At 40.4% G+C, this 25,079-nt stretch overlaps 1 protein-coding gene across 2 annotated transcripts in view; it reads left to right on the top strand.

The window, feature by feature from the left end:
- PGM5 (phosphoglucomutase 5) overlaps positions 1-25,079 on the top strand; it is a 180,786-nt gene that overhangs the window by 122,452 nt on the left and 33,255 nt on the right. For both annotated transcript variants that reach the window (XM_031654145.1, XM_031654146.1), the window contains 3 exons: positions 3,615-3,750; positions 7,772-7,955; positions 24,358-24,492. In XM_031654145.1, the coding sequence (XP_031510005.1) occupies positions 3,615-3,750; positions 7,772-7,955; positions 24,358-24,492 (455 nt within the window). The remainder of the gene's footprint in view (positions 1-3,614; positions 3,751-7,771; positions 7,956-24,357; positions 24,493-25,079) is intronic.

The raw sequence follows: 25,079 nt of genomic DNA, 5'->3' as shown, positions 1-25,079 counted from the left end.
GTGTGCACCTAGAGTCCCAGCTACTAGAGACACTGAGGTGGGAGGATCACTTGAGCCTGGGAGGTCGAGGCTGCAGTGAACCATGATCGAACCCCTGCACTCCAGCCCAGGTGACAGCAAGACCCTGTCTCAGAAAAATAAAACAACAATATTTTTCCAATTTTTCTTTATCCTTGTATCTACTTCATTGTATGTCCTATGACTTAAGGTTAAGAAATAAAGTAGCTGGGTTGAAAGCTGAATGATATTTTTAAAGACTATTGATCATTATTGCCAAGTTAACTCTTCCCCCGTCCAACCTTTGCTAACCTGACAGGCCCCAGATGGTATCCCATTTTACATACTTTTCTTTGACCACAATGAGGGTGAACTTTTGTTCCCATGTTGACTGTTAGTATTTTCCTCTGAAAATTGCATGCTTGTGCCCTTTCATGCCATTGTCCATTGAGGTTTCTCTTTTTCTTATTGACTTATGAAAACATTTAAAAATATCCAGCCTATTATCCCTGTTATATATATAGCGTGAACATTTCTACTCCCATTTTTACTCTGTTTATAGTGGGATTTTAGAAAACTGTTTGATGCCTTTGTGCTTTTCTGGCATTTCTTATTTAATCTGCCTGTCGCTGATACAGCATTAGCGTTCACTTGCCTGAAAGGCTTTTTAAAAGGAGAGTTATAGCCCCCAAACCCACTCCAAAGTACACTATAATCATCCAGTGAAAACATCTGTGTAATTGAAGCATCATTAATGTCTCTGTCCCAAATTCAAAGAACTCTAAAGGGCATTGTTAATTTTACTTCATCATCAGCCCCTTATTAACCTTGGCAAATGTTTAACTTGGAGGCAAGGATATTCAAGCCAACTCACAATTTACTATGCAATTGGCTACAAATGTTGAGGTGGGTTTTTTTTTGTTTATCCAACTAAAAGAACTTTATGTCCCTCTAGCACTAAATTATGACATCTTATCTCACAGATTTAACAGCATCTAACGGTTCTATCTCTAGGTAATGTAATCCAGCTGGAGTTCGAAGGTATGCAAAGCCCACGTTTTAGAACAAAAGGGTATTTTTCTCTAGCCAGTAAATAAAAGTGATTTTTTTTTTCAGCTATAAAAGGACAAAAGGTTTTGAAATGATCCCACTGGGCAGGGTTTCCTAGACTTGTTTTTTGGCAGTTGGCCATGGAGCTAACTCAGTCTTCCAAACTTCTTCCATTTTTGTAGCAGTGTGAAGAATTCACTGGATGAGACTAAAGACACTTCATGGTGTGATGATTAATGCCCAGGGTCCTATTAACCCAGAGTCAACCACAACTGGACATCCAGCAGTGCCATTAACAGACCCTTGATCAGTGTATAGGAAGAACTAAAAACCTGATCCTTTCTCTTATTGATTTTAGTACCTTCACGGCCACCCTCACATTTGCATGTTTTCCTTATTGAGAAAAAATGTTTAACATTTAACACCATAAATGTCACAAGCACGATAAATGGTCTGTAGCTTTAGTTAGAAGTTGTCAAAGATGTTTGACTTAAGTATTGTTTGATCCCATTTTCAGGGGTTAAACAGCTCTGTGGCATTGGGTCTCCCTTGTCGGTTTTCATATTTTCTACGTACGTTTCATAGTTCTGAAACCCAAGAGCACTGTGGTCCATTCTCATTGCCCTGCTGCAAGAAGGTCCACCCCATGGACCCAGTCCTGTTTCTTAAGATGTTACTATTGCTAGAGTTAGAGGATAAAATTACATGAATAACCAAGAACAATTTCTGAAAGTGTGTATTGAGGAATCAGCACCTTGCGGTAATGCACACAGCTTTATTAAAATCACTAACAAGATCAACAGCAAAAATGTGTGATATCCCAGTCACTGTTCTAAACATCTAGGCATATTTGCTTGCTTAATCCTGACAGTAACCCCATAGGGTCGGGGCTGTTATTGTCCATAGGTTACAGATCAGTACTGCAAACAAAGCTAAATGACTGAGCCAGGATTAGAACATGAGAAATTTAACTCTAGAGCTTGTCCTCTTAACTTGATTAAGTTGATAAAACAATGCTGCAAAATGGGTGATGGGGTCCCCATTTTACAAATGAGAAGCTGAGGCTCAGGGGAATTAATGACTTTGTAATAACTTTCCACACATCTGTGAGGTAGCAATTTGGCTTAAGCCCTAATTCTAAAGCTTTCGCCAGAATACCACATGTCTCGCAATACAACACATTTCTTTACATTCAGGGCTTTATTCACTTCAGAAAGAGCTTATAATTGGCTAACAGATACCTAAATGGGCCTGTGACACACTCTTCTGGGTTCTCATTGCACAGGAAGCTGGTCATTTAGACTGTAGTCTTCATTTGTGTGCATGATGCAATAAGAACTGCTTCTAACTCTTTCTGTATGAATAGCTGTGGGATTTAGCTTCTCTATTCATTCCTACCTCAGGAACTTTGCTTTTTCTGTGCCCTAGCTTGGAATACATCATCCCCAGATCTTGGCGTGGCTGACTCCTTCTCAGGTGTCAGCTCAGATGCCATTACCTTAGAGGGGGCAAACCCTAACTATCTGTATTAATCTCCTAGGGCTGTCATAACAAATCACCACCAACTGGGTGGCTTAAAGCAGTACAAATGTATTCTCTTATAGTTCTGGAGGCCAGAAGTCTAAAACCAAGGTGTTGGCAGGACCACGCTTCCTTGGAAGGCTGTAGAGGAGGATTCCCCTTGCCTCTTTCAGTTTCTGGTGGTTCCACACGTTCCATGACTTGTGGTGGCATAACTGTAATCTCTGCCTCCATCTGCATATAGCTTGCCCTTCTGTATTTCTCCTCTTCTGTGTCTTCTCCTCTTCTTATAAGAACATTTATCATTGTATTTAGGTGCTACCTGGATAATCCAGATGAGATTGAGATAATCTCACCTCAAGATTCCTAACTTAATTATATCTGCAAAGAGTATTTCCCAAAATAAGGTCACATTCACAGGTTCCAGGGGGACATATCTGTTGGGTGGGGGGACCGCCAGCCCACCTTAGGTAAAGCAGCTTTTGGTGCTGTTATGCTCTGTGACATCAACACCTCTTGATTTTCTTCAAAGCACTTATCCTTATTTGATGCATCTTGTTCTCTTATCTACTTTTCTTTGCCTTTCTCCACCTAACTCCATCTACTTGGATTCAAACTTTATGAGTAAAGAACTATCTTATTCACTGCTTTACCCCAAGATGTAGAACAATGCTTGATATATTGTAGCGGTCACCAAATATTTACTGAATAAATGAATAATCTCATTGGGCTAATGAGATGTCAACTTGGCTCTCTGATTCCTTCAGAATCCAAGTTTTACTTTTTGTTATTTTATTTGAATTTCAGTTGCATATTTTTCAGAAATGCAAATGTATCAGGAGACACATATTTAACATAATGGATAAATAGATCCAATCATTTAAATAAGGACATTAAATCATCAAATAAGGACAAGTGCTTTGAAGAAAATAAAGAGGTGATGATGTCTACATAACACTCAATTGCTAACTGGCCTTCTTAGTTCATTTAGCTTTTGCTTTGCTCCCAGAAATGAATCCTCAGTAGAATTTTTCTTTCACCCTTAGGCTCTGACCACCTCCGAGAGAAGGATGGCCTGTGGGCTGTCTTGGTCTGGCTCTCCATTATTGCTGCCCGAAAGCAGAGTGTGGAGGAAATTGTCCGAGATCACTGGGCCAAATTTGGCCGCCACTACTATTGCAGGTGAGGAGAAGGGGAAGGGTCTCTGTATGGACCCTGAAGAAATACTCCTAGAACAAGTTTCTAAAACTAATGGGCTAGAACCTTAAAAAGGAGGCATCTTCCCAGAAGATCTGAGGAACACAGAGGCTGGAGCTGAATCACCCCTTATAGATGGTTGGGGATAGTGTCAAAGGCTACCAAGCTGGAAGGCACCAATTTCCTTTCTCCTCATGACATCACTCTGTAATCTTTTCATCAATGCTTATAAGGTAGATGTCCATCTCAAGACGAACTCTGAACTGCAGAGCTTTGAAAAGTTATTTAGTTACTATCATGGCTGTGAGAGTCATGCAGTCAAACCAGAGGCATTTCTTGTTGGTTTTCCATCCATATTTATCAAGTGAAAAAAGGCAGACACAGAAGCTGTGACAGGTTGGGGTGCTTTCATAATCCTCTCTCTACCTCTGTCTTACCTCCTCACCAATAATCAGGTTCAATGTCCAAGATGCCTGAGCTGGCACCCTTTGAAGGAACCTCATGGTTCAAGAGCCCCAGATATTGCTAAAGTTTTATCCTCATGAAAAAAGGTACAGGCCAGGTATGGTGGCTCATGCCTGTAATCCCAGCACTTTGGGAGACCGAGGCAGGTGGATCACCTGAGGTCAGGAGTTTGAGACCAGCCTGACCAACATGGTGAAACTCTTCTTTACTAAAAATACAAAAAGTAGCTGGGTTTGGTGGTGCCCACCTGTAGCTACCCGGGAGGCTGAGGCAGGAGAATCGCTTGAACCTGGGAGGCGGAGGTTGTAGTGAGTGGAGATCGTACCACTCACTGCACTACAGCCTGGGCAACAGAGTGTGACTCCATCTCAAAAACAACAAAAAACAAAACAAATAAACAAAAAAACAGGGGAAAAGAAGTACAGAAAAGGAAACCATTATTTTGGAAGGAAGGAAAGGAAAGATCAGTGGGTAGGAACTTAGGGTTGGGGGTCTATGTCACTTTCCTGTTGTTTAAGTAAATGAAAGTAAGAGTATTCTGGAAGTGTGGTTACTTGCTAGGAGTGTGAACCTAGGTATGCTAGATGTGTGTACATAACAAGAACCAAGCCATGGGGTAGGAGGAGGGAGTAGGAAACGATGTTAACTGTAAAGATCTTGGAGGTGGGGCAAGGGAATCCTTGGATAGTCTCAGAGACTCTGTATTAAAAACAGAAAGATTGTGACTCATTTTGCTTTGTTTATGAATAGTTAACTACTTTGAATGTTTGGTTGTGTTTCAAGAGCTCAAGGGACAGAAAGAGAGCTTTAGGCTTCCCTTATAAGGTGATTATTTCTTCTGTTAAGAAGCCTTTTACTTAGATGTGTATCAGAGAATAAGGAAGTCCATGATTGTACTCGTTAAATCAAAGAGATTGCAATCTTCTGGGAGACGTAGACAACAATGATATCATATTCTTAGTTCCCATTTAGTCAAGAAAGCTGGGGATGTGATAGCTTGCAAAACACCTCAAATTATTCAGTGTATCATAAAAAATGAATTCTCAGGACAGGTAGAAACTTGGTTTACTCATCATTATTTCTAACAAGTACCAAAACCCCCTGATTCGTGTGTGTGTGTTTTTTTTCCTGGCATACCAAGAGTTAATTGGCAGATGACATTCTTCAGTTGCATGAAGCTGTTCCAAAAAGTCCAACATGACAAAATATATTATGATTGACAGCCTCTGGCCTAGTGAGATCGCTTTGAATCAGAGATGTGTTCCTCATAATTTGTGGAATGATTATCTAGGTTTCTGCTGGTGTCTTGAATAATCGGTGTTATGATAACTGTATTTATAATGTAGTTTATTTTTTGTGGCCAAGAGCTTACACGATAATTACTTCTTCATAACAAATACCATATTAGAGAATAATATGCGATAGATTTAATTTCTTCTAGGACATTGAGTTATGTTTCAGATTTCTGTCCAAAAAGATCACAGAGATAAAGAAAAAGGGAGGAGAAATACATAGAATGAAAGGTAAACATTTCCTTCAACCCCCAGCGAATGACAAATTAAAAGGTGCTTGGGAAATGTAATTATTCCTTGCTTGACAATTTTCTTGGCAAGCTGAAAATAATAAAACAATTTCACTTTAACTAATACTGAGCCTGAATATCTGAGAAAATCTTCCAGATTGTTTTCCTTGTATGAGTAGACTCCAGAACGAATCCTCCATTTCAGGGTTTCTTCCTTGAAAGTGTGTTGTTATTGGTGGTTGTCAGATGGAGATTTGGGGGTGGAAGGCAGTGCTAGATCCTGCTTGTATATGAAGGTGAACGTTTGAGCAAACGAATCTGATGATTCTCAACCCTAGACTGAATGTGATCAATCATACTAGTGGATTTTTTTCAACTCCTGAATCTCTTTCAATGCCTCTCTATCTCCTGCTAGACTCTCTTCTCCTGTCTTCCTGCCCCTTTCTCCTTTGTTAGGTCTCTATCTTCCCCAAATGTCTACCTTTAAAGTCACTGCAGTCTCAGAATATATGCACTGCTGAAAAAGAATGTTCTGAGGGAGTTCCTTTTTTATCCGTCTGAGGCTGAGAAAAAAACACCTTGTGTAGGAGGAAGAGAATAAAAGAAAGGGATATAGGTGCGGGGGACCCATTGCTAGACATGGTATTCTTCCATATTTTGCATCTTGGCTAATATGCTGATGTTTACTGGATGTCTTAAAAGATTTTAAGCGGAAAAAAGTAGTAACAACTATTTAGAGCTTCCTTCTTCCAGTTCACTCTGAGAACTCACATCCTTTTTTCTATGCTACAGGAAGCCCAAATGTAAGATCCTCCACAGTGACTTGGGTGAGCTGCCCCTCCTATGGCTTCCTTCTTAAACAGACACTCCTAGGTGTGCCATTAGGTCTCAGCCAAGACCATCTGACATTGTGAAAGATAGTTTCTTTATGGTAGTGATGGCAAATAAAAGTAGTTAGCTTTTTTAAGCACCAGTGCCTGGCACTGTGCCAACTCTTGGTATACATCACCATATTTTAAACCCCACAATGACAAATGCAATTGGTATTATTTTTAGTCTTTTTTTTTTTTTCTAATTGACTTCCAGTCCCATTGTTACATTTGCTACTCTTGGCTAGGAGGTCTTTTTTGAATAGAACAATTGTGACATGTCTTCCAAGTTTCCAAGAGTTCTATAGCATGCTCAGTTCCCCTTCTCCCTTTCTTTTTACCTTGTTTTCTCTCTCTTTCCTTCCTTCCATTTCTCCCATTTTTCATTCCATTCTACTTACATAAAACTTACTATGTACCAGAAGTAGCAGAGAACAAGACAGCTAAGGTGTCTGTCCTCCTGGAGCTCACATTCTGGTGGCCAAAGACAGATAATGAATAGATAAACAAATATAAAAACAAGATACATACAGTTTGGGGTAACTACCAAAAGAAAATATAAAGGGCGATGAGAGAAGAAGACAGAGTGGGGAAGCTGCCTTAAACAGATGGTCAGAGAAGGTCACATTCTAATGGTGACAATGGGTTTGAAAATGGAAGAAGAGAATGAGCCTGGTATTTGAAGAGCTGGCAGAAGAATGTACAAGGTAGAGGGAACACACAGCAAGTGCAAAGGGCCCAGAGGCAGGAATGGGTGCAATGTCAATGCGCACTGGAGAAGAGGCCAGTGTGGCTGGAGTCAGTGAACAAGGGTAAAAAGACAGAACAAAGTCGTGTCAAAGAGGTGGGCAAGGGCAGATCCTACAGTGCCTGATAGACCGAGATTAAGGTGTTGAGTTTTGTTCTCAATGTGATAGGAATTTATAGAGGGATTTAATAGAAAGTGGCATGATCTGATTTTTACAAGATTACTCTGGCCACTGTATGGGGAATGGATTGTAAGGGTCAGATGGAGGAGGGGAGATCAGTTGAAGGTGCATTTCTGTACTGTCCTTCCCTGAAAACAGAACCAATGATTAGATGACTGTAAGCGGGCCACCCAGTTGCTGGTTCTCTGATTTGGTTTCTGTTCCTCCTGTGTCCTCACCAGGTTTGACTATGAGGGGTTGGATCCCAAGACGACATATTATATCATGAGGGACCTGGAGGCCCTGGTCACAGACAAATCCTTCATTGGCCAGCAGTTTGCTGTGGGGAGCCATGTCTACAGTGTGGCGAAGACGGATAGCTTTGAATACGTGGACCCTGTGGATGGCACTGTGACCAAGAAACAGGTACTTTCCAGGAAATCACTAAGACAGGTTATCAGGCAGAACCAGTGGCCAAAATGTCCTAGAACTGGAGAGGTCCTTAGGGATGATCTAAGATGACCTCATTTTATAGATGAGAGCTCTGCAGCCAGGAAAGAAGAAAGCCCTTGATGAAGGACACCTAACAAGTTAGTGCACAGGGTAGATTAGAACACCGGCCTTCTCTGGCCAGGCGCAGTAACTCATACTTGTTATCCCAGCATTTTGGGAGGCCAAGGTGGGAGGATCACTTTTGAGCTCAGGAGTTCGAGACCACCTTGGGCAACAAAGTGAGACCCCATCTCTACCAAAAAAATACAAAATAAAAATAGCTGGGCATGGTGGCACACACTTGTAGTTCCAGCCACTTGGGAGGCTGAGGTGGGAGGATCACTTGAGCCCATGTGGTTGAGTCTGCAGTGAGTCATGATCACACCACTGTACTTCAGCGTAGGAGACAGAGTGAGACCATGTCTCAAACACACACACACACATACACATACGCACAAAAAAATAAACAAACAACAACAACAACAAAATAACATGAGTACTCTATGTCCAGTATTCTTTCCACTTGGTAATGGATAGACCAATATGTCAAATAAATACAGACCCAATATTTCCTTCTGAAATGTTTGTAGCTGCAGGTGCTTGTATGTGGTGGCCATTATTGGTGACGGATTCAGAAAAGTTACCAAGAACTAAAGATCCCTGTCCTTGCGCCCCTACGTACAGGGATATTTTACTTATGTCACTAAAAAAAATTACAGGAGCTTAGCTGGGTGGGTTTGGTACCCAGAAAACCCAAAAGGAAGACATGTGGTTCAGACTGAGCATCATAGATAAGTAGGTAAATCAACTGCAGCTTCTATTAAGGTCTTGTCTTTATGAATTGTGTAAGCAAAGTTGATAGCTACTATGATTATTTCTCTTCTCAGTTTGGTTTATTTACTGGCCATAGCAAATATTGCCCCTTCTGGAAGCACATGTTAATGTTTACAGTCTAAATAACATACCTTGAGCAATGTTAAGAGAAATTCCATTCTAAAATTTCCAAATTCTTATCTTTTTATATATTCTTCATAAGTACAGAGTGTTAAGTCAAAGCTGCAGATATTTTGGGACTACGTACAATGGCAGTTACTGCTATTTTAATTTGACTAGTATTTCCTATGTCCTCCTTGTCCTACGGTCCCTTGACTTGCAGATACTCCAAAGTCTAATGCCTCTTGTTACTATCTTGGTATTCTCTTTCTGATTAGCTTAGTTCTCTCTCTGGTTAGCTTAGATGATCTTTCATCTCTATCAAAACACCAGTCCTTCATTATAGAAGCCCTTCCCTGACCCAACAAATTGATTACAACCCCGCTTTGAAAATACACAGGGCAGTAGAGAAAATAGTGGGTAAGAATTTAGAAAACTCAGAATAAAATTCTACCCCTACTGCTTAGTAGTGTGTGGCTTTGGGAAAGTTGCTTGATTTGAGCCATAGTTTCTTCCTCATCTGTAAAATACCTATTTCACAGAATTGCTTTAGAAATGAAATGAAATAAAATACCCAAAAGCTCCTAGCTATCTTTTATGTATGGGGTGCACAATATATCTTTTGTTGTGTTTTGTTTCACTCAAGGAAGGTTGCTTGTAGACTGGACTGAATTCACTCTGAAATAACACCAATGAATCAGTCCTTGGAGATGTGAAGTCAGGAGCTCAGCTGGCATCTTTGAGCCCCTGTGCCCTGGATAGAACTTTTCCAGTTTTGGACCACATTCCCACTTCCATTTTACAAACTTTTCTTAGATCCAAGTCTCATTTTGATGTAGAATTCAAGAGATATAAAATAATGTGTTTTTTAAAGTATCCTTGGGATATTTTTGCTCACTGACAAGGAAGGCTTAGAAACCATTCCTTTGAGGGAGTGGTCTAATCTGCACTCAGTTATGGATTTTATCTACTTGCAAGAAGCTTGTCTGTTGAGCTTATTTGTTTTGCTGTTAATCCAGTATTCCTCTACCTTATCTCTTCCTCAGTGTACTCAGTGTTTGGATACCTTTTCCTTGGATTTTCTTTAACTGTTCACATCAGGCCAATTCCTCAACTGGATCTCCAGTTCATCTATTTACTTCATTTCCCCTCCCCCTCAATAACTCTGACTGTTGGTTTTCATTTTTACACTGGAATGTATCTGATAGGGTTTGGCTGTGTCCCCACCCAAATCTTATCTTGAGTTGTAGCTCCCATAATCCCCACGTGTCATGGGAGAGACCAGGTAGGAGGTAATTGAATCATGGGGGCAGGTTTTTCCTGTGCGATCTTGTGGTACTGAATAAGTCTCATGAGATCTGATGTTTTTATAAAGGGCACTTCCCCTGCACATGCTTTCTTGCCTGCTGCCATGTAAGATGTGTCTTTTTTCCTCCTTCACCTTCCACCATCATTGTGAGTCCATTAAACCTCTTTCTGCTAGAAATTACCCAGTCTTGGGTATTTCTTCATAGCAGTATGAAAACGGACTGATACAATATTGATTTCCCCCAGTCTCTTCTTTGCTCTTCTGAGCTCAAATGTAGCTATAAATAGATACATGCCACCAGGATCTGCTCTGGGAATGTTTCTGGTAAAGAAAGAAGATTTTTGTTCCTTTCCCCAGATTCCAGGACCCAGGTGATATCTTCATTGGCTGGTAGTCCTGAGACACACTAGAGCTTCTCTGCAGGTCTGGGTTTGGCTCAATGGGGGTGATGAGAGACCAGTTAGTTAATACTTAGCAGCATCCCCATTGTTGGCAAGTTACAGATGATTCCTTTGCTACAGTTGGTCCTGTTGGGTAGAGGTGGAATCCCTGCATAGCAGTGTTGTGGAGACCCTCTCAGGATGTCAGCATTCATCAGCATTCAGTCCCAGGGATAGTTGAGTCTGGGGCACACTTAGGTAACATAGTGCAAAATAAGCATACTTTTCACACTACAGACATCTAAAAGACTTATTTGAATTTAAATAAGCTAGTGTTCTAAAATAGCCATTAAGTACCTCAGTGCATTCATTCAGTGGATATTTATTGACAGCCTACCAAATGCATAATTTGTTTTTTTCATGGTACAGTTTTAAAATGCAAATATATAATATCTTTATTGAGGTACAATTCATATACCATACAGTTCACTCATTTAAAGGGCATACTTCCACAGTTTCTAGTATATTTACAGAGTTGTGCAGTTATCACCACAACCAGTTCAGAACACTTTCATTGCCCCAGAAAAGACATGTTGTGCTCTTCAGCTGTCATCTTCCCTCCAGCATCCCTCCAACCCCCAGCCCCTGGCAACCCCTGATCTTTCTGTCTCTATGGATTTGCCTATTTGGGACATTTTATATAAATGGAATCATATAATACCTGGTCCTTTATGACTAGCTTCTTTCACTTAGTGTCATGTTTTCAGGGTTCATCCATGTTGTACCATATATCAGTACTTCATTCCTTTTATTACCAAGTAATATTCTATCATATGGATGTACCACAGTTTGTTTATCCATCCATTTGTTGTTGGACATGTGAGGTATTTCCACTTTTTCACTATAATGCTGCTATGGGCATCCATCTACAAGATTTTGTGCAGAGACAGGTTTTCAGTTCTCCTGGGTACACACTTAGGAGTGGAATTGCTGGGTCAAATGGTAACTTATGTTTAACCCTTAAAGGCACTGCCCTACGGTCTTCAGAAGTAATTGCACCACTTGACATTCCTGCCAACTGTATACGAGGGTTCCAGTTTCTCCACACCTTTGATGCTAACCCTTGTTATTATGTCTTTGTGATTTTAAAATACTGTTATTTTAAAACAACCTACTATATTATGGATGATTTTTAAATTAAGATAGAAGGAGATTTTATTTCTATAAGGAGAAACAGAACTATATCTCTCTGTTAGCAAAGCTCAGAGGAGACATAATACTGCCAAGTATCTGCTTCCTACAGGAGGCAGATTGCTGTGGTTCTCTTCAGTATTCTCTTGTGTTGGAGTCAGACACAGGATTGAAGGCTGGCTTTGTCACTGCCTAGATTTGTGATTTTAGGCATGTTATTTAACTTCTTTGAACTTCAACTTGAGGGGAGGAGCTAGTGATAGTTATCACACATGCATCATGGGGAAGGTTTGAAGAGAAAGTCATGCGAAGCCTCAGGTACAGTGGCAAGTACCTAACTGATGCTCAAGAAATATCAGCACCCTCCCCCTGACCAGAATCCTTAATTTGATTGAATATCAGTTCAAGAAAAGGATACAACTATTCTCTCTCTGTCTCTCTCTTTCAGACACACGCACACACACATACATACACACATACACACACACACCCCAGGTGTATATTTTTAAAAGTAATAATCAGTGTGCCCTTGGGTTAGAAAACACTCACGCAATTCTTCTATTTATTATATTTTAAAAGTACTTTGCAGTAAAATTTGAGGCTCAGATGGATGATCCCAAGGTAGTGGAAGATTCCCAGTTATCTCTTGTTTGGGTTAAATTCTACTTACTTAAAAAAAAGTAGATAACAGAAATAATTTTCATCAGTGAATTGTTAAACAAAATTTGTGCTCTTCCTGTTTTATCCAGAAATTCTCTTCAAGCGTAGCTTTGTGCTCCAGAGCACCCAAGGCACCTTGGTGCCACTGCAAATCGTGTGAGCAGTGTTTGGGTGTGCAGGCTTAAAGTCAGAAAGTTTTGGGTTTGAGCCTCAACTCTGTCACCTCCTTGCTGGGTATCTTAGGCAAGCTATTCAACCCCCCTATTACCTGCCTTTTTGAAATCTGTGAAATAGGAATAATAATTGTGGCTATCTCATATAAGCCTTTGGGAGAATTAAGTAAGATAATACTTTTAAAATCCTGGCACATAACAAATGATAGCAATTGGTTAAATAAAATTATTTATATCAAAAAAGCATCCTTGGAAAAACATTTAATGAACCACAGGTGATAAGAAAAGCAGAGAAAAAACACACAATTTTGCAGTGTCACGTAAAGATTTGAGAAGGCCCCTTCAGTTTCTAAGTCATCTGGGAACTAATTCAAACTCACATTTCTCCCCCTCTCTCATCCCCCAACACACACACTCTGCTTCAGAAAGCAAAAGGTTTTTTGAGGCAGCTTGGTCTCCTTTATGTCCTTGACCTGAGGTCAGAGTCAGGAAATAAACCATGGAGAAAATGCTGTTTCACATACATCTCTAGAGATAAAGTAGAAATGCTTCTCCATCCAAAATGAAATTAAAATCCTGTTCTGGTGATAACCACTCCACTCCTGCGAACCCTGCTGCTGTGGAAATGTTCCGTGAAGTCTATCCTGCCTGGCTCTGTGGGGCCATTCAAGGAGCAAGAAGGAAACCCTAAAGTTGTCAACCCCTGACATGATCTCCCAGGGACCTCTCTGGCCTCAATGTGGTGTGTTTGGTTTCATGGGATTTACTATGGCTGCCTCCAAGTGTCTGATGTATGTGTGGCCTTGGATGCCAAGAGAAAAATTGATGTGTGCTTTCCATTATACAGGGCCCAAGAGAAACTCTGTTTGATTTAGAAAGCATTTTCATGAGGCATGGTTCAACAACTGCAGTTCTTCCTTCTATCTTCATGAGGAATGTCACTATTTTCAAGCGAAATCTAGTCACATAAATGACTGACTGATGCTATTTTCTTCAAGTATGAGTGAAAAAAAATAAGCCAATAGCTGCAATGAGAATAGGGGAGCACTTTGATCAAATTGCTAAGTAGTTAAAGAAGTTCCTAATTTATGCCTTCTAAAGAGATAGGACAGACAGGAGTTGTGTGATTCGTATGGGTTGCAGGGTGAGCCACTCTTTCTTCAGGGGCAACTTCATTGTGCAAACATTGAGGGTTTCCATCCATCATGCTAGGTGAGCTCTTTCTTCCCTTCACCGTCGATATCCCAAAGAATATTATCAAGATTGTCTCTTACTATGATCTCTTCTCCATCTCTAACATGTGGCCTAAGTCCTGGAATCCCCACTCAGTGCCGCAGTTTTGAGGCTCCCCCAGCTCTGATAGAAGGAATACTCCAATCCTGGTATTGTGAGTGAAGGACAGTGTGACAGAAGTGGCTCCACACTGAGAAACAGCATATTGCCACTATGGTGGGTATCAATCCAGAACCATGACCTATATTTTGAAAATTGACTTTGAAATGAGAAACCTTGACACTTTGGGAGCAAAATTTAAGCAACTGAGTCTCTTTTTATGACTCATCCAAATCCTATATTGTTGTTTTTCCTTTTTTCTTTTTCTTTCTTTCTTTTTTTTTTTAGACAGAGTCTGGCTCTGTCATCCAGGCTGGAGTGCAGTGGCGTGATTTTGGCTCACTGCGACCTCTGCCTCCTGGGTTCAAGTGATTCTTGTGCCTCAGCCTCCTGAGTAGCTGGGATTACAGGTGTGCACCACCATGCCCAGCTAATTTTTTTTGTATCTTTAGTAGAGACGGGGTTTCATCATGTTGGCCAGTCTGATCTCAAACTCCTGACCTCAAGTGATGCGCCCACTTCAGCCTCCCAAACCGACTCCTGTATTTCTATCTAACAAGCTCAAAAATCATGAAACTCTTCCAGTGCTGAAGTCATCTGCAAGTAACAGTTCAGCTGATGGTTAAAAAGCTAATGTAAATAAATGCATACCAGTTAGCTGATGTGGAAAACCAAGTCCAATTTGATTATGTCAGGCTAACTCTGAGCTGATTAATACCTCTTCAAGTTAAGCAGGTTACGTGGAAACATTTTGATGTTGTCCTTAACCCGGAAAAAAAGAACCATTTGAATTCAGTTCAGAGAAAAAGTACACTTTGAAGACTGATTTTGAAGTCAGTTTTCTTTTAGAGTTGTTATTTTAATTTGCAAGAAGGTGTCTGCTCTTTTTAATTTCAGTATTTAGAAACAGTAAATTGGCAATCTCAAAATCACATTTTATTTCCAGCATGTGGTGTTTTAATATGTACCTTGATGCTACCAACCCCTGGTCAACAAATATGAAGAAGCTCACTAAGACGTTGTCCCCAGCACTGTATAAAAGCAACTGAATCGTATCAACTGAAGAATCTGAAGCTTTGAGATTGAGTTCTTCTCTCTTCAGAGTTAGCTAGTCAACTTTCAACTTCAACTTTTTGTTTTTGTTGTTGTTGTTTTGTTTTTTGAGACAGAGTCTTGCTCTGTCACCCAGGCTAGAGTGCAGTGGCATGATCTTGGCTCACTGCAACACTGCAACCTCCGCCTCCTGGGTTCAAGTGATTCTCCTGCCTCAGCCTCCCGAGTAGCTGGGATTACAGGTGTGTGCCACCACACCTAATTAATTTTTGTATTTTTAGTAAAGACAGGGATTCACCATGTTAGTCAGGCTGGTCTCAAACTCCTGACCTCAGGTGATCTGCTTGCCTCGTTCTCCCAAAGTGCTGGGATTACAGGCATGAGCCACTGCACCCAGCCTCAACTTCAACTTTGATAACATTCTAATCAATGAACTAATTGAGAGACTGTAATCGTAACAATTTATCATTGTCCCTTTTGCTGGAGTGCCATTTGCTGGAGTGTGGTTTGCGCATCTGGAAGTAGAGTCTCAGAAATCATTTTAGTCAAACTGATTAACCTACCTATAGAATTTGGTTAAATCTGAAAGTTAGCATACCCACAAATAGCCCTTCTACATTGAGTCACAGAAATGTTTAAGTGAATGGGCTATTATCACATTTAGTATATTGTGATTGGATGTGGGTTAAAAAAAAAATCCTTTTCTTTGAAAATTGTGATGTTGAAAAGAATCTCTGCCATAAACATATATTCCTTTCCTAACTTAGTCCAATATGGTGAAGGTTGTTAAAGGTGGATTCATTTACATCTTCATCTATTCAGTGAATATTTACCAAACACCTACTAGACGCCAGTCAGCTCACTGGCACCGAGGATACAACAGTATTCAGGACAGTTGAGATTCCTGTCTGCTGCTTAAAATGCAGTAGGGAAGATGCATTGATATTAAGCTCTAATTACCGTAGAGTTTGTTGAACAATATTACGGAGGAAGAACTTATTTGGCATGCATGGCAGGGGGAACTAGACTATGGCTCTAGAAAGCTCTCCATGGGGAGGTGATATCTAAGCCATACCCTGAAAAATGGGTAGAAGGCAGCCCAGGTGAAACCGTTTTATCAGACTGTGCTTTTCTTCAGTCCAATGTGGTGGTTATAGGGTTGTTTAGCTCTCCAGTTAAAGAGCCAAGGTTTCTTATAGGCATTCTCAATGGGATGCTACAATAACTGTGTTTAGGATTCTCAACTTCAGTGCTCATTCTACAACACTGTGGTTGGGGAAAATAAAGACAGTCAGGCTCTGTATTGCACTAACTATGCCTTGTGCTAGGACATTTTGAAAACTATGAATTAAAAAAAAATTTCTATTAGCCACTTTTCCTGTGATTTTCCTATTTGTCCTCTGAAGGCCAAACACATATTCAGTGCAAACCTGTCAGCTGATTTGAAAATAAAATGGGAAGCTGGGTGTGATGTCTCATGCCTGTAGTCCCAGCTACTTGAGACAGGAGGATTGCTTGAGTCCAAGAGTTCAAGACCAGCCTGGGCAACACTGTGAGACCTCATCTCAAATTATAAAAAAGGCAAGAAAGATAATAGAATGAGGGAGACACTGTTTCTGGCTAGTCAGGAAGTTCTTATCCCCCTGTTTCTGGTTAACTGGAGTTTTGTTATAAAGAATTACCTTATCCTGGTGTAAGTTGATTCTTTTAGAACTGTTGTCTAAAGTGTCAGTAGTAAAATTGTCCTAAAATGTGTAGCAAACATGTAAGCATTCTAGAATGGCAACATGATTACTTTCTATTGGAATACTATTGTCTCTGTGTTGTCGGTGGGTGAGCTTCACCAGGAAATAAAAATATAAAAGGGAAAAGCTGCAAATGATCACAGAAACTAAGGGAGGAATCTATGCTGCTGTCTGGGTAAAGTGTGTCTGACTCCAAAATATCCCAGAACTGGGGTAGATATTGTGTGAACAGGGATCAGCAGTCATTGGCCAAAGAAATGGGGAAATAGAACGTGCATGATTTTGTTCCATTGTTCCAGTTTTGAGAGTTGGAATTTGGATGAGGAATAGTTTTCAAATCTTTGGCCTTCAGCAGCCCTCTCATCACCTAGGGTGGCTTTTCCAGGTGGGTGCTTTAAAAGAACATGTAAGGAGTCATTTGACCTTGACTTCCCCAGATAGTTCTTTACAATTGTTAGCCCCCAAGAGAGCTGGTTGGTTTTAAAAAAAAAGACTGGGTGAGAACTGCTCCCAAGAGCAGGGCAGCTGAGTATGGCTGTGCAGTCAGCACACTGCACAAAGGCACCCAGCCTAATGGGGAAGGAGAAGCTGAAGTCCAAGCCAGCCAAAGGAAGGATGGTTTTCTGCAATTTATCCATGCTGAGGGGAGAGGGGGCACCTGTTTTTCACTCACACAAAAGCACCCTATGGACTGACTGCTGCCTGCTCAACCACTTTTGAACTCATGCTCACAGGTAACTCTATGAATTAAAGAAAAATGAGTAATTCTAGGTGGGTTTTTTTTTTTTGGTGTGTGTGGAAAGATATGTCTGTTCAATCCAAATCTCCTGCTTTCTAGGCTGCATGCCCGCTTCTACAAAATATGGTTCAGATGTTACAAAGCAGTATCTTCACCTTGACGCTTTCCAGATAAATTGTTGTGATTTCCTGTGGGAGATAACATCTGAGTTAGGCTCGCAGAGTCTCTCTCTTCCAAGGCCATCCTGTCTCCAGGTTCACATGCCTGGTGTGGCCAACTGACTATATATGCGACACTGCACCAGATTGCAGGGCCATATGCTGTTTTCCCTGGAATTCATCCTAAGTCAGTATTTGACTAGGTTCGATGCTGCCAAATAACTGTTGGTAATGTACAGTTCACCCTTCCCTGCCTGGCTGCAACATGTCCTACAGTCTCCAAACTAACATCTGGCAGCTCCGTGTGCATTTAGCAACTTACAGATTTCCCTGTATTGATTTACATAAGGATTTATTTTAAAAATTAAAAAAAAAACAGTAAAAACTCTAACATTTATTTATGAAACATTTATCAGACACCTACTCTGCATAAGGCTCTGTGTCAGCTTTGGGAAAAATACAAAACACAAGATATTTTTCAGATATTTCGCATGAAAAGCAATGTATGAATATCAGTAGTTGCATATGGTTCAACCTCAAATTGTAAGCCTAGAGTCAGAAGACCTACATGGAAGTAAATGAAGCTCCTCCATTTACTAAATATGTTACCTTGACAAGTGTTTTAACTTCTTTCTTTTCAATAAAAAGAGAAATCGGCAAGAACGACTCTAAGATCCTTCTTTCAGGATGTTAAGGGTCTAAATTGACCAATTATGAAGGAATAAGCCAGTTCAATAAGAGGTAAAGATAATATAAATTGCAAGAGATCCATGAGTTTAGTAGTGATTTCAGAGGGCAGAGCAAAGTTAAAATCAACCTTAATTCTGCCTAATTTAAAAATAAATAAATATGCACCATCACATCACAAGCCAACAACTTTCAATGAAAATGGTGCTACGCCCTAAATTTTCCAACCTTTCATATTTTGCAAATGATTACTAACTAAAGCCTTCGTGCATAGCACCATTTTGATTAAAAGTTTAGCATAAGAATAATATTTATATATTGTGATACTGATAATTTTCAAAGCACTTCTCACATACATTTTCTGATCTGACACTCACAACAACCCAATAAGCTAGGCTGTATTATTTTTCATCTGCTTTTTAGGAAACTAAGGCTTAGAGAGCTTAAGAGACTCAAGACCACCAGCTAAAAAGTGATCGAGCCAGCATTCTAGCCTGAGTTTATCCAGTTGCTATTCTTGTACCATTTCCAAACTGACTCTTCATAAACAGTAAATCAAAGAGGGGGCAAATCCAGGGAGAAAAAGAGATGCTACAGTGATAACTGGAAGCACACTGCAGGATTTTTGTGTGGAGACAGCTGCATATGGACAAGGGATATGAAATCCTTTAACAACCATTCTTCATTGGGACAGAGCTAAGGTGAGCAGAACTCCATTGTCATCATTAAAGCTCACAACCACAGGCACTCAAAAGGAAGGAAAACACTAAGCTGGAACTGAAGTGTTCTTTTGATACCCACCCTCCTCCCCACCATATAATTAACATTCTCTTCTAATAAAGGAGAGCATATTTTTCCCTTTTTTGAGCGTGTGGCTCTGTGTCATCCTGGATATTCTGGCTACTCTAGCTGCTGTGGCTAGGGAGATATCATGAATTCTTTCACAGTTGCTCCAGGAATTCCTTCAAAGATTGTGCTAAAAAAAATAATAATAATGTCAGATGGTTCAAGAGGTAGTTCTGCTGCTGACAAGGCCCCAGGAGGAAGCTTTCAGGACTCAGTGGCATGAAGTTGATTTATTAGCCTCACTGTGTTAACAGCCTTCCTAAGATCCCAGCGCAGTGATAGCCTATGTATGAAACCTTAAATCCTAAAGGGACCTTCCTTATAACAGACATGTAGCACAGTCCAGTCACTTGATAGATGAGGCAAGTGGCCCAGAAAAAAGAGGTTATTGCAATTAGTTACTGCACATTAGAATCACCCAGAGAGCTTTTAAAATCCTAATGCCCAAGTGACACCCCAAAAGAATTAAATCACAATTTTGGGGGTGAGAGCCAGGCACCATTTTTTAAAGACCTCCCACTGATTCCAATAGGTAGCAGTTTGCAATTAATGAGCTAATGGTTTGTCTAAGACCATACTTCTGGGGACAAGAACCCACCATGGTTCAACTCCATTGTTTTTAGCCAAAACTGGCCCTTGTCTCAGGACATCTTGAGAAATGGCAGAGGAGTAAACAGGCAAGCCCTGCCATGATGATGCTATGCCAGGCACTTTCTATTTATTAGTTTATCTTTTGCAACCACCCTTCAAGGTAGATACATCAGCTCTAGTTCACCATGAAGAATGTGCATGTGTTTTCATGTAGCCTGTGGATCCTTGCTAAATGTGAAGGGAGGCTCTCTGAGACTGCCTCAGGGGGACTGCAGTGGTGCTCACTTTAGTTGTCGAACATGCAGTGACATTCATTCAACAAGTGTTTATGGAGGGTCTACTGTGTGCCAGGCATTGTCCTAAGCTATGTGGATAAAATGGTAATGAACGAGGTATATAGGCTCTGTCCTCCCAGAGCTTGTTAGCTAATGAAGAACCCAAAGTCATAACTCAGCAAGTCCAAAATTTTAGGGTTAACACTGCAGTGGAAACTTGTTTTATTCATTTTCACTGAGCCTTGTTTTGTCAAGACTTGTGGTGGCAAAAACACACATAATGAAGTTGTTAGAATATAAATAAGAAACATAAATCAAGACTAGGGAATGTATGAGTAAGAGTAGAGTCAAGAACAGAAGAAGAAAAATTTATAGTCATGCAAGTCATAAGGATCCACTTGGGCTGAACCTCAAATTTGGCATTAAGTATCCTGGCAGCCATATCGAAGAGGGAAATGTGGTTAGTTGCAGAGTTCTTATTGTCAGAAAGAAAAAGAATACAAGTTCCTTAGGGAAGGAAAGGCTTTCCTAATACTTGGCTCTTGAAGAAATGTCTCAGGCAGAGCTTCATACAGCCTCTAACAATATTTCTGCTAGTGACTACAAAAGTGGATTTTATAAGACATAGCTTGTAGCATCCTGCAATGAAAGTGAGAACATAAAACTAAAGTGCAATTTAATAAATTCATTTATGTTAGCAGTAGGTGGTGAGAGGTAAATTGATTTGAGCCAAATACAGGTTCAGATGAACCTATGACTAGAAGCTGGAACACCAGGGAATGGAGGGATTTTATATCCTTATAACAATCTTCATAAACATAATTTCTCTCTACTGAGATTTGGATAATTCAAATGGTTATATTTTCTATTTTCTGGTGCAGGGATAAAGGGCAAGTATTCTATGTTGTGAATAATGTAATGTCTTATACCAGGGGTCAGCAAACATTTTCTGTAAAGGGCTAGGTAGTAAATATTTTATACCTTGGGGGGTAGATGATCTCTGCCACAACTATTCATCTCTGCCACTGTAGCACAAAAGCAGCCATAGACAAGATATAAATGAATGGACATGACTGTGCCCCAATACAACTTGATTCATAAAAGCAGGTGGCAGGTCAACTTCTTACCTACAGTCTACATAGTGCCAACCCCTGGTATAACCTAAAAAAAAATGCGATTATTGGTATTCTTTCATTGAAATTCAGGAACAATTGGTAACTTTGCAAGTCTTGGTCAGTGGTAACTTTGTCTTCATAGTTTAAATGCTATTGTGTGATGGCACATGATGGAAAGAACATGGCTCGTGTTTGGGTTGCAAATTCATTATGTTCGTTGAAAGAACATGCAGATCCCAAAGCAATCCAATACAGCTATTCACACATAAAAGGGGCCCTCAGCCGACATGGTGCTGGGATTGTTGCAGCACAGAACTAGGCTGGCTCTAAAGAAACCCTTCCATTCCCTGTGGAGAAGAAGAATTATGATGTTCCTCACCTGGAATGGTCTTGAAAAGCAACACGGATTCTCAGTTAACATCTCATGGTTGGTTTCCTAGGAAAGAGGGAAGATGCTGGACCATTTCCAGTGACTGATGCTTGCTATTCACATCTTCATCACCTTTCCAAGTGAGAAATCTATTCCAGGCTACCAGACAGAAGTTCTAACAATCTTCTAGGTGTGTAGCATGTAGTACAGTCAAAGACATTATAATTAACCACAGGGGAAAACAATAACATTATTTCATTTTTAAAAGGCTTAGTTATGAGCAGACAACACATGTTTATAGTTTGGTATGACCTGAATTCTTAAATTTCCCCCTCACTAGTCAAAAATGAATCTGAGAGGTTAATTGTTTAATGGGAGGTATTTTAAAGGATTGAGTCCAGGGGCTCATCAGAAGAAGTAGCCCCAAGTGACTTGGAATCTGCAACAGGTGGGTTAGGACCTCATCCTTAGATATTGCTTTAATCAATTTATGGGTAAGCCATAGTTCTGAGCAGAGTCATGTAGTCACATGCCCCATGTGTAGTGACAATGGGAATGTAGGCTTAAACATAAGTAACAGCTTCAAAAGAGTTTGTAAAAACAAGGCTATGAATATTAATATAATTGTGAGATCTTTGGGGCTTTATTGTCAGTTTGAACATAATTTGAAATACAGGGATTTGTAAACAGTCAGTAAATGCTTCACTTGCTCCATTTGGAATTTTGTAACTATTCACCTCTCCAGCAGCATAAGGTGGTTAAGAAGACAGTTTCTGTTCGTTGTAATAAACTACTCCAGGCTTAAGGAGGGCAATTACTGTGTCTTTATATTCATATACCCAGGATTTAGTGCAGTACCTAATCCATAAGGGCTGCTCTAAAATGTTTGCCCAGTGAATAAATCCTGGATAATAATATCCTGTTTGCAAAGCCAGTATTACAGAGTGATTGGTTGCCAGTAGGGGAGATAGCTCCCTTTGGTTACACAAATTGTGGCAGACATTGAACCACTCCAAAAGAAACTGAAGCTTTTTATTTGGGAATTTAAAATATTTATTTGGGAAACTTAAAAGCAGAAAGCCACTCAGATGGAACCATAGTGTCCCCTAGCAGATACCACCAGATGGTGGTGGGGGTAAACAATTGCAGTCACATATGCAGCAGGTATATATATTTTTTTACTAATGGCTTATTCTTAAACAGGACTTGAGGCCAGAGAAATTTCAAGGATAAATTGCTTTGGGAGAATGCCTGATATCAATGTCTCCTGAGACATCTAAGTTTTCCAAAATAACAAGTCACCAGATATATTATTTTGTTCCCTCCTCTTCCTTCCCCTGGCCCCTGCCAATTTGCTTATTTACAAGAGTTACCTTATCAGTTGTCTTAGGAGAACTCATTTCCTTCAACAGAAGTCACAGTATGATCTTATGGTCATAATTTTACAATATCCCTGCCTCTACTGAGAAGAGATATATAGCGAATGGAGCTGTGCTGAGCCAATGAGGAATTAATCCTAGGCAGCACTAGTAGGTGAGGCCACAGCTCTGACCCCACCCCACTCTGGTGGTCAGGCCAAAGAAGAAGTCAGGTAAGAAGTGTGAAAGGAAATTCAGTCTTGGAACCCCCAAACAAATTAAGCCAAAGGGAAAATTCAAGCTGGGAACTGGGTCATGCAAACCTGCCTCCCCCTTTTGGTTCCTAAATAAGATGACTACAAGATGAAAGCTAAGTGCCTCCCCCATGCTTTGCCCACAAGGGAATTCCTGGTGAGCTACTAGATCTTTACTCTAAAGGTGTTTCTATTAAAATTTCACCATGACAATGCAAATTGATAGTTTATAGGTGCAGCCACCCCTGGCCTGCCAGACATAAATGCACATCTGATTGTTCCCCTGGCCCAGTTTTGTCTGTTATCTTATGTAAAATGCAGATTCCCTGCAATTTTCCTCTGCCTCCTTTGTCCATGTCATCTTATGTTAAAAAAAAAAAAAAATGCAGCTTCAATGAACCAGACAAAGGCATGAATGACTATTTTTCCCTACCCACCTCTTACATGAAAATTGTGTACCTCTCAATATCTTGCCCTTTCCGCTTTAAATTTGGAGCCCTCAAAATCATCTTTGGAGAAAGGCATAGACCTGTCTCCCAGGTGTGCGTCATTAACTTTGGCAAATAAACCTCCTAAAATAATTGAGACTTGTCACTTTTCTTGATTGATGGAAGAAAGGACAGAGACAAAAGGATGGCAGTGTACTTGGCAACCCTCAGAGCCTAGCTGAGGCTCCAGCCCTGGGCACTTCACTGGAGGGTTCCCTTGCCAGCAGAGGAACCTGCAGCCTAACCTCATGCTGGGGTAACTTTAATATGGGCAATCCATCTTACTGTAATAGACAAATTGCCTACTTTCACTGCATCCACAGATTTACAAGGGACAAACTTTGGCCCTAGGAATATTTATTGAATATCATTTCATCCTTGTGACTTCCACTTCTTTCTGATTCCCATATCACTAGCCCAAGAGAACTCGAGTATCTGTTCACAGCTTTGCTCCTCTTTCCCCACATTAACCACAAAGCAATGGAAGTAGAATAAAGAGACAAATGGGTAACTCTAAGTAGGTTCATCACATGCCCTGTGTCCAGAGCCAATATATAAATAGTCTTGATTCTGATTGTGTTGAGGTATAAAAACATGCTGATTTCTATGACAGGTATTAATGATTATTACTTGTGTATTCATTTGCTCACTGCTCCATTCTGGATGTTCTCGGTCTCAGGGCCTGAGGATCATTTTCTCGGATGCGTCACGGCTCATCTTCCGGCTCAGTTCCTCCAGTGGTGTGCGGGCCACCCTCAGACTGTACGCAGAGAGCTACGAGAGGGACCCCAGCGGCCATGACCAGGAGCCACAGGTACAGAAACAGTTGTACTCCCAGCAGTGTGTCTTGCAGCTCCTGGCAAATTTAGCTCCATGGGGCTTTAATGGGACTATTTTACCTTCTGGAAAGGTAGGTGATAATTTCAGCTGGAGGACAAGCTCGGTGCAACTCCAAGCAAGTTTAATTCATTCATTATAGTGTTTGAAACAGAAAAATTGCTCTCTCGCATCGAATTGTAATCCGTTTAGACCAGCATGTCCCAAACAACTGTCCTCTCTTGATGTTCAGTGGTTTGTTAATTGGGGTAAAGAAAAGGCACCTTTTATAGACAAGGAAATTTAGCGTTAGAGTCAAACTGGTGAAACTCTCAGAGCCTTGACTATGCTCATGTAAATTCTGAATCTCCAGATATTTGGACCATGATCTTGAGGTGCCAATACAGATGGGATCTGTCTCTGAGATTGCTATATTGTCTACTCTGAGAGGAGAGGATATCGGTGGCTTTTTAAGTTAAGGAAGGACATTAACAAGGCTAAGCTAGATTGTGCTTGGCAAAATCTTCTCATGTTTTCAACAATAAGGCCAATTAAGAACTCGGAAAAATCATAAATAACACAACC

Source organism: Papio anubis, chromosome 13 (genome assembly GCF_008728515.1).
Source record: "Papio anubis isolate 15944 chromosome 13, Panubis1.0, whole genome shotgun sequence".
Classification (NCBI taxonomy): domain Eukaryota; kingdom Metazoa; phylum Chordata; class Mammalia; order Primates; family Cercopithecidae; genus Papio; species Papio anubis.
The sequence above is the reverse complement of the archived record's forward strand: the minus strand, read 5'-3'. Positions and strand labels throughout refer to the sequence as shown.